The sequence below is a fragment of the Cornus florida genome, unplaced genomic scaffold (assembly GCF_030987335.1).
Source record: "Cornus florida cultivar Cherokee Brave unplaced genomic scaffold, ASM3098733v1 CherokeeBrave_3.0.0_Hap2_Chr11, whole genome shotgun sequence".
Taxonomy (NCBI): domain Eukaryota; kingdom Viridiplantae; phylum Streptophyta; class Magnoliopsida; order Cornales; family Cornaceae; genus Cornus; species Cornus florida.
The window spans coordinates 29,305,855-29,316,516 of record NW_026775581.1 but is presented as its reverse complement, the minus strand read 5'-3'; the positions used below and the strand labels follow the sequence as shown (position 1 = coordinate 29,316,516).

The following is a 10,662-nucleotide window of genomic DNA, read 5'->3' as shown; positions in this document are numbered from 1 at the left end:
TTTCATATGGGTTTTTGAGATTTCCATAAATGGTTTGTTTGGAATGTGTATGTTGCGATGATAAAGGAATATCACAGTGGAGTGGTTTGTATTTATGAAAGCAAATAAATAAATTTTTGCTTATAACTATGCTGTGTGGGTATGAGACGATTACCAATGCGTTTATAAAAGAACTTATGTAAAGCAATACGATAAGTTTGTTATCAAAGGAAGAATTTCCAAGATTGAGCGATAACCTAAATGTGAGTAGATTTCAGAGTATTTTGTATACCTTACATGTTTTGCTCTACAGTGTATTCAGACATTTTGGTTTATAGTTTAGTTGGTGACACAAGTATACGATAAACCTAATGATATATCTACACCTTTAGGCGATACTGTCATTTTACATGAGAGTGATGGGCCTGTGACACTAGATATTGGTAGACTCAGATTTCTAGTCAATCTAGTGGTCCTGGACATGCACACTTATGATGTGATACTTGGGATGGATTGGTTATCTCACTTCCATGCCCAAGTTAATTATTATGATAGGTCTATTGTTTTCACCATACCTAGTCAAGATATGTACGTCATCGTTATGCCACGTTCTAACGAGGTCACTAGCACTTATTTGTTCCATGTAGAGGAGGAAACAGATGAGGAGATTACTGTGTCATTGGATAGCATATCAATTGTATAGGAATTTCTGGATATTTTTCAGGAGATTCCAGGTTGCCACCAAGTCGAGAGATAGACTTTGTGATTGACTTAGCTCCAGGCACTATGCCTATTGCTAGGGCATCATATAGGATGGCACCAGTGGAGATGCGAGAGCTGAGGAATCAGATTCAACAATTGCTCAGCCAGGGTTTCATTTGTAGGAGTACTTCACCCTAGGGAGCACCAGTTTTGTTTGTGAAGAAGAAGGATGGTTCGCTCCACCTGTGTATAGATTACAGGGAGTTGAACAAGGTTACTATTCGTAATAAATACCCTTTACCCAGGATTGATGATATTTTTCATCAGTTGAAGGGAGCTATATACTGCATTCTGGATATCATCAACTTCGGGTTAAGGAGCAAGATGTTCCTAGGATAGCATTTCTCACTAGATATGGTTCTTATGAGTTTCGTGTTATGTCTTTCGAATAGACTAATGCACCTGCAGTCTTCATGGATTTAATGAACAGAGTCTTCAGGACTTACTTAGATCAATTTTTCATCATCTTCATAGATGATATTTTGATTTATTCTAAGTCGGAGGACGATAATGCTAGATATCTTCGTATAGTGTTGCAGACGCTTCGTGAACACCATTTATATGCCAAGTTCGAGAAGTGTGAATTTTGGCAGTGGGAAGTGAAGTTTCTGGGGCATGTAGTGTCGGAAAGGGGAATAGTGGTAGATCTAGCCAAGGTTTCAGCAGTGGTTGAGTGGGGACAGCCTACTTCACCTATTGAGATTCGGAATTTTTTCAAATTGGTAGGATATTATCGTAGGTTCATTCAGGGGTTCTCGAAGATAGCAGGACCGCTCACTCACTTAACTAAGAAGGGTGTACGGTTTGTATGGGATAAACACTGTCAGAAAGCTTTTTAGGAGCTAAAGAGCAAGTTGACTTCTGCACCGGTTCTGTTTACTCCACAGAGCGTAATAGAATATCGAGTTTATACGGATGCTTCTTTGCAAAGTCTTGGATATGTTTTGATACAGGAGGAACGACCGATTTCATATGGATCTCGTAAGCTTAAGCCTTATGAGCTTAATTATCCAACACATTATTTGGAGTTAGCAGCTGTAGTCTTTGCCTTACGTATTTTGAGACATTATCTATTGGGAGAATCCTTCAGATTATTTAGTGATCATAAGAGTCTGCAATATTTGTTCACTCAGCAGGAACTGAATATGAGATAGCGCCGATGGTTAGAGTTTATGAAAGACTATTATTTCTCAATACAGTACCATCCAGGGAAAGCAAATGTAGTGGCAGATGCACTCAGTCGTCGACCCTATGCGAGCCTTTCTGTTTTATTCACCACTAAGTGGAATGCTTTGAAGACAGTTGATGAGTTGTCTGATGCATTTATGGCTTGCATGGTAGTTACACCTTCTATCATTCACAAGGTTTTGAAGGCACAACTCACGGATCAATAGTACATTGATAAAATTGCAGAGATAGCTTTTGGGGAGGTTCCATTTTACTATGTTGGGACTGATGAAGGGTTGAGGTACAAAGGACGTTTAGTGGTACCTTCTGCTGATGATTTGAGGAAGGATGTGATGATTGAGACTCATCATTTTGAGTTTTCTGTTCATCTAAGAGGAGACAAGATGTATCAGGATATGAAGTGGCAGGTATGAAAAAGGACATTGCTATTTTTATCTCTCAATGTAGTATTTGTCAGATGGTCAAAATTGATCATCAGAGGCAGCCAGGAGCTCTACAGCCACTATCGATACCGGAGTGAAAATGGGAGAGCATTTCCATAGATTTTGTGGAGGGATTGCCTAATTCATACAAGGATCACAATTCCATTTGGGTCATTATTGATAAGTTGACTAAATTAGCTCATTTCTTGCCTGTTTGCACTGACTTCACTTTAGAGCAGTTGGCGAGACTTTACATTACATAGATTGTAAAGCTGCATGGCATTCCATTATCTATTATATCGGACAGGGATTCGAGCATTGTGTCCGAATTTTGGAAGAGTTTTTAATAAGCTTTGGGTACAGAGTTACATCATAGTACTACTTATCATCCTCAGACTGATGGACAGACTAAGAGGATTAATCAGATTATGGAGGATATACTTCATTCTTGTGTGCTTGACTTCAAGGGCCACTGGGAGGATTATTTGCCACTTGTGGAGTTCGTGTATAATAATAGCTTCCAGAAGACTATTGGTATGGCACCGTTTGAGACATTGTACGGCCGTCCATGTCGATCTCCTGTTTGTTAGATGGAGGTTGGAGAGAGCAGATTTTTGGGTCCTGAGTTCATTAAGGATACCTCCGGAAAGATTGCTTTTATTAGAGATCGCATGCGCACTGCCCAAAGTAGGCAAAATAGTTATGCCGATCGTCGTACTCATGCATTGGAGTTTCAGGTTGAAGATTAGGTTTTACTTAAAGTGTCTCCAATGAAAGGAGTAATGCGCTTTGGGAAGAAAAGGAAGTTGTCACTGCGATTTGTCGGTCCATTCATGATTACGGATCGAGTTGGAGCTGTAGTTTATCGGTTAGCACTTCCGGATCATTTGGATCGAGTGCATAATGTGTTCCATGTTTCCATATTACAGAAATTTCTGCGAGATGAGGATCGGTATCAGCATATCGATGTTGGGGAGATTGAGTTACAGCCGGATGCAACATATTTGGAGTCACCGTGTCATATTGTCGACCATCAGGATTAGATTATTCGTAATAAGGTTATCCCTTTAGTGCGTGTTCAGTGGAGTCACCATAATAAGGCTGAGTCTACTTGGGAACGGGAGGATGTCATTCGTTCGCAGTTTCCTGAAATAATGGAAGAAGGTAAGAGCGAATTCCGAGGACGGAATTTCTTTTGTTAGGGGGAAAGAATGTAATACCCCTAATTTTAAAAAGGATAGTCTCGGTATTTTAATTAATTATTTTATTGCATTTTTATTTGATTATTTGCTTATTTGCCTGATTGTTTAATTGTTTTTATTTAATTGAATTATTTGTTTTCATTAATGATATGTTTATGTGGCTGTGTATTAATTGTGTAAGTTGTTTCTTTATTTGTTTAATTGAATATTAGGTTTATAATTGTTTTCTTTGTTTAAATTAAGTGTTGAATTAAATGTTTTTAATTTAGGGTTTTTACGGATGAAGTTGCCGACTAGTTATATTTTTTATTTTTAGTTTTCCATCTCTTTATATGATTAGTATTAGGGTACAGTTTTTGGCCTATATATATTCTTGTATAAGTCTGTCAAGGGTTTTAGAACCTTAATCACGTAATAGTAGAGGCGATGAGATACAGAGAGGTGTGTGAGAGAACAGAGAGAGGGAAACTTGGGGTTTAGCTAAGACTGAGGCTAAGCCAAGGAGAGAACGAAGGGGTGTTGCTCGTGGGTTGAACAAAGGGGCAACAGAGGAGTTAGAGCAGTGAGGGATTGCCGAAAAAGTTAGAAAGACGACGCCGAGATTTCAAAACTGAAATCAAAGGCAAGTTCTATTTCTTGCTCTCTCTCTTTGATCTGTGTTCTGTGCATGCCCAGATAGTCTCTAGGAACTTAACAGACATTAAAATTGATTATGTATGCATGTGTTGATTAATTGAAATTTAATTGTTGAACAAATTATTTCATATTCTACTTTAAATCTTGTAACGATGCATACTTTGATTTAAAAGTTTTTGGGATAGTTTTAGGACATAGATGGACTTTCGGAAACCTAAATAAGACATTACAGAGTGTTTTAGCATTGTCGGAGGCAAAGATGAAGACAGAAAGCAAGGATAGAGACGGCCCAAGGAAATGGAACCGGCTCCCTAAGATTTTTGGCTATGGCTCTCTGTAAGAGAGAGAGCCGGCTCCATGGATTGAGGGAACCGGCTCCCTAAGTCACAAAGCCTGTTCCCAAGGTAGGGGAGCCGGCTCCCAGAGTTGGCTCTCAACTTTTAAGAGCAAGCTCTCATGCTTAAAGGTGTACTGAACGTGGTTTTGGGTACCGGTTTTGATATGTCTAGAGTTCCTGGACTGTTCTGGGTTATTATTAAGGATTCTAAACCTTATTTTATGATATATTAAAACTCATATTGCATAATTAACATTTGTATGCTAGTGGATTTAACAGTATGGAAGTTTAAACAATTTTGCATGCTATTAACGAATGTAAAATATTTAATTGTCTAGCCTTCTTTTAGCAGTTTAAATGACTGGAACGTGCTTTTTAAATCTGTATTGGATGCATAATAGGGCCATATACTTATTAGATTTTATTATGCTTATCCTGGATTTTAATTAATGAACTATTAAATTATATTCTGTCAATTACATGGATGCTTATTCTGGATTTTTAATTGATGAACCATTAAATTATGTTCTGTCAATTACATGGATGTTATGGATTGTATGCACCGGTATGGGATGGTGGCATACTAGGGACGGATTAGTTTAAAATACTAAGTCCTACCTACTCTGAAATAAGGGAATGGATTATAAAATTAAATCCTACTTATATTTAAGTCAGACCAGCTGAACAAGTTGAATGACTAACTAAATTACTTGCTACTTATATTTAAGTCAGATCAGCTGAACAAGTTGAATGACTAACTAAATTACTTGATACTTATATTTAAGTCAGATCAGCTGAACAAGTTGAATGACTAACTGGATTTCTTATGGATGGATATGATAGGATTTATATATATATGATTATGGTACCACGATATGAGTTTGAGTCTCAGGATCGATGGTTAGGGAGCATATATGCATTGGGATGCGTAACTGGCTATGATGGTAGAGGTATACCCTGTTAGGTCTAGGTACTCATGCCCACCTTTGGTGCGATTTACATGTTGCCTTCTATTTAGGTTGAAACACCCTTTGTAGTCCAGTGAGAGTCCCTTAGTGTGGATATATATATGTATGGACTAGATAGATATTGTTGAGTTATCTAGGATGTATCTACGTATCGGATCTCTATTTGGATTGTAGTTAGAATAGAACTTGTTCGTGGGCCTGACCCACTATCATTTTTCAGGTATCGGACGGTTCCAGTTTTAGAGCTTGTTCGTGCTGAGCAGAGACAGTCACTCACTCCTCTGACTACGTAGGATTCCCTTTCATGTTATAGTTTTGGATTTCATTTCCGTACTTTATTTTCTTTTGGAATTTTATTAGGGTTCCACTAGATGGATTCCCGAGTTGTACGTTTATTAGAGGTTTTGGAAAGTTTGGATTATATTAGTTTTATAACTTTTGAGGATTTAATATTTAGCATTCTTTCAGCCTTTATTATTTATTTTAAAATTCTTTTTGTAATCCTGCTTATTTGCATATTAATTGTTTTGTATCACTCGAATCTGTGCTCGGACATGATCACCCGTGGCTCTAGAATCGAGGGGTATCACAAAACATCTATTACAACTAAAATTCCTAAAAATACATAAAATTTAGGTTTGAAAAGCAAGCTTAGGGGCTATCTCTAGCCCCAAGAGAATGATTTAGCCACTCATTGTAGTGGTCATGAAACCCTCAAGGGCTAGCTTGGAGGTTGGCATCATTATCTTCATCCTTGTTTTCTTCCCAAAACCCTAGTTCTAGAGAGAGGAAATATTTTTCTATAATTGGTAATATCTATCTATGATGGTATGATACAATAATGTTTAATAAATCAATTACATACTCCTTTGAGCAAGGACCAAGTCAGAATTATAGCCTATGATTGGAGGAAATTTACAGCTACACAAGTTAGGTAGAAATCGGCGCGCTCGGGAATTAGACAGCTCACTACCAGCAGGCATTTCGATCGATCGAAGATTCTCGATCGATCGGATACTTGGCTTCAATCGATCGAAGCTGACATGGCTCAAAAATATCTTCTAGGCTTTATCCAATTGGCTAAGTTGGCACCGCCTTATTTTGATCGATTGTAGACCTCTCGATCGATCGAAGGTCCCCTGGTGTATTTTTCTTGGCTTCTTTCCAACTTTGCTCCTTAACTCCAAAATTGAGCTAAATGGCTCTTGTTAGCCTGTTTAAACTTTATTAACCTGAAATAGGCAAAAACACAAATAAGTATCTAAGACATAAAAGTAAGATAGATGAATGGACTAAAATACCCTAGCTTAGGTGCTAAAATGCATCACATTTGAGCACTTATCACGCTATTTGGCACGAGCTCGGGCTTTGGAAGCAAAGCTCGAGCTTTCTTGAACATGGCTCGAGCTTCAGAGAATGGTGCTCGATTTTCACTTTTGTACTTACTCAAATTTCTTCAACTATTTTCTGAAGCGTCTTTTCCATCAACACTTAGAATATTTTTGGGTTTTCTTCCTTTTAACAGTGCTCGATTTTTTCTTCATTGTGCTCGAGCTTTAAGTGTAAAGCTCGAGCTTTTGGCTCAGGGCTCGAGCTCTGAGTGACAGTGCTCAATCCCTTAAGGTCTGGCACGAGGCCCTGGGAGCTTGGCTTTCTCTGAAATCAACTCTTCAAATTTCGACGCCTCAGGCTCGAGCTTTTAGGCAAAAGCTCGAACACCCTGAGGTAAGGCTCGAGCACCCTTATGTAAGGCTCGAGCTCTAGAGGTCAAAGCTCGAGCTTTAATGCTTGGTTGATTTTCTTATTTTCTTGCAGAGCTCGAGCCTTAGAACTGAGGCTCGAGCCTTGGCACTTAAATTCCTCCAAACTTCACCATTTTAGCTCTCGGCTTGCTTTGAATGACCAACAACGACTCTGTAAGCTTCAATATCAGACTTTTCATCATAAAGTCTCGGTTTTAACCGTTTCTTTGGAAAAGTACCTATAAACACACAATAAACATAAATCAGTCTAACAGTGGATAGAAGTATCATTTTAGGTCTTAACATACATAGAGTTAGGGGCTCGAATATGCAATATTTAGCTCTTATCACACCCCTCAAACTTACATATTGCTAGTCATTTAGCAATACAGAACTAAAAAGCTACTTTCGTGGGAATTACGGTTGCATTTAGCTTATCCAACAAGCCTTTAAACCCCTAGATTACCCCTAGTGGACGAGTTGTAGTCTCGTGAGAGTTTCCAGTGATGGCACCCACAAACTTCTCAAATACTTCCTTAATTGCACAATAAGCTTATTAAAGCCTATTTTCAAATCATAATGTCTTAGCAGTTCATCAATCAATCAAATACAGTGAGTACAACAAATTATATTGATAAAAAAAACTTTCCAACTTCCAATTTCAATTTAGCATCCATGGTCCCCACATGTCAGTTTAATCATTTATTCAATAATCTTAATCTCCAAAACCCTTTTTAGAAGTGAACTCACAATTTCAAACATGTGGCTTACTATCTATACTTGTATTCATTCCATGTTATCCCTCAATTTACAGACAAACTTTTTAAATTCCAATTCCCAAGGTATTTTTTTTCTTATTTTCTATAGATATGCATTCTTCAAAAGGGTACTGTACAATGCTCAGGTCTATTAAGCTTTCTAAATCACCCATATAACGAACTTTCGGCCAATGACTCCTAAATCAGATGGTTTTAGGGCATTAAGTGTTAAAGCACCCCTCCGGACCTAATTGCTCAAGTAATCTAGGCAACATAAACCCCTTATGTAACAAGCTTTCAGCCAATGACTCCCAAACCAAATGGATTTAGGGCATTAGGTGTCAGAACACACCTTTAAGGACTTAATTGCTCAAGCAATTTAGGTATAGACCTGAACTTGACCCTTTTCTCTTTCTTTTCTTCATCATTTTTTTTTTCTTTCCTTCTTTCTCATTTATTGCATACATACCAATGTTGTTGTTATTTTTTATTTATTTTAACCTTGGTTATCAAAATTATCAAATTCACATGCTTATCTTAGTTTAACACAAAACAAAACAAGACTTCAAATTTATACCCCACAGAATTCATGCAAGTGTGAATATGTGCAAAGTGAAGTATTTTCGAGATCAAAATCATCAAACAGTAATCATCTTGAGAAAGTGAACCACAGGCCACGAACTGATTTAAAAAATTATCAAAAATTCATTTTCAACATAACTTTGGTATACAAGCCATCTCTAACCAACATCAGATTGTATAAAGATATCATGTCAATCAACAGACTCAAAATCATGCTTTCTACATTAAAATCCACACCCTTATGTTCAAGATATTATTTACAAAAATTTGAAATATGTCCCTTACCCCCAAACTTAGTGTGCACATTGTCTTCAATGTGTGAAAACAAAGTAGCGTTAGAAAAATATTATCATCCTACACTAGACTAGCAAAGATTGAAAATTCAAAACGATATTAAAAATAATTTATTTTTAATGCCACTTAAAAGATATAGTACTAAAAATTTTCAATATTGAATTTTCAGTTTTTGTCAAACAATTTATTACCTAATGGCCTACTTGGTATAAAGACCCATATTTGAGTACCAATAAAAAAAAAAATCTATTAGAGTCGGATCGATATTCAATCTTTAATCGTCTAATTGTAAATATTTTATAGAGGGTAAAGTGCAAACCCCCCCCCCCCCCCCCCCCCCCTCAATTATGTCTAAATTTGCAAATAACCCCCATAAACTATGTTTTGTGCATAAAACTCCCTAAAGTATCACATTTAGTTGCAAAATACCTCATTGTCTTACCTTTTTTTATTAAATGACCATAATACCATTTCTTATTGAATTACACTTGATATATATATTTTGCTAAAATAAATTATGAAAAAAATTCATACTAATTTGAGGAAATATTCTCCATTAAATTTGCATAAGTTTGCCTTTAATTTTTTAATAAAAATCTTAAATAGAAAATTTTGAAACAATTTAAGTAATTTCTTTATTTTTATGAATATATTGCATTAAAAAGAAGATATTTTTTATTTACGTAATTTATTAATTTTTCATGAATATTGTTTGAAAAAGAAGAATTTTTTTTTTATACTAAATTTTTTTAAAGTGAGTATAATAAGTTAATTTTTTTAGAAAATAATAGATACATATTTATTTATTTTTTTTCATTTTTATAATCAATTGATACTAATTATAAAATTAAGGTAAATGGTATAATTAATATTTAAATGAGAGAAAATATAATAAAAAATGACAAATTTAATAACAAAGGGTATAATATTAATAGTTTTTTGTGATGAGTTTGTCCTTAATTACAACAAATTAATAATTTCAATAATTCAGGATTTCTTTCTTTTTTTGTTTTTTGTTTTGTTTTTTGCACTTTCCACTGTGTTAGGAGGTATTGCTGATGGCCCGACCCATAACTCCGACCCGTAATTCCAAATTATTGGAGAGGAGAGGAGAGGGCAGAGAAGCCAGCCAAACAACGTAAGGCAACGTTTTACGTCAAGGGGGCCGCCGTGTGCGCATCAGTGTCCCGGAAGACCTACAGCTACAAGTCCAGGTATGTATTTATGTATGTATCTGTCTGTTGCGCAATGTAATTTGCAGATCTATTGATGTGATCGTATGTATATATAATCTATATCTATCTGTGAAGGATTGATGGGGAAGGAAAACCAAGTGTCAGTTATGGAAATAGACGATAAAAAATCAAGCTCTCCTGATCAGATCAACAACCCCAAGTTTTCAATCAATGGTGATTCACTTCTACTCTCGCTCTTTTTCTCCCTGAATTACTCTCTCTCTCTTTCTTTTCTTTTTTTTTATCTGTATATGTATGCACACACACATATATATATATATATTTATGTTATAATAAACGAATCTTCTTACCTAATTAAGCTGAGTTGCTTCGGCCGTACAGTGTTGCAGCTCTTGAAATCATCTCAGATGCAGCATGGATTACGTTTTGGGGATTACACTCGCTACCGGTACAAGATTTCTTGTATTTTTAGGCATTTATATGCTTAAAAGTTCAAATTTTGGCCTCAATCTATAGAAACTTTTTCTAATGGGTGATATATAAGTAGAAACTTTTTCTAATGGGTGATATATAATTTTTTTTTTTTTTGATAAGTA

General features: G+C 36.1%; 1 protein-coding gene across 1 annotated transcript in view; it reads left to right on the top strand.

Annotated features, from left to right (window-relative positions):
- The first annotated feature begins 9,951 nt into the window (after positions 1-9,951).
- Positions 9,952-10,662, top strand: part of LOC132282561 (uncharacterized) — a 32,624-nt gene continuing 31,913 nt past the window's right edge. The window contains exons 1-3 of the mRNA XM_059784286.1: positions 9,952-10,084; positions 10,181-10,279; positions 10,448-10,514. Coding sequence (XP_059640269.1) covers positions 10,186-10,279; positions 10,448-10,514 — 161 coding nt within the window. The 5' untranslated portion in view covers positions 9,952-10,084; positions 10,181-10,185. The remainder of the gene's footprint in view (positions 10,085-10,180; positions 10,280-10,447; positions 10,515-10,662) is intronic.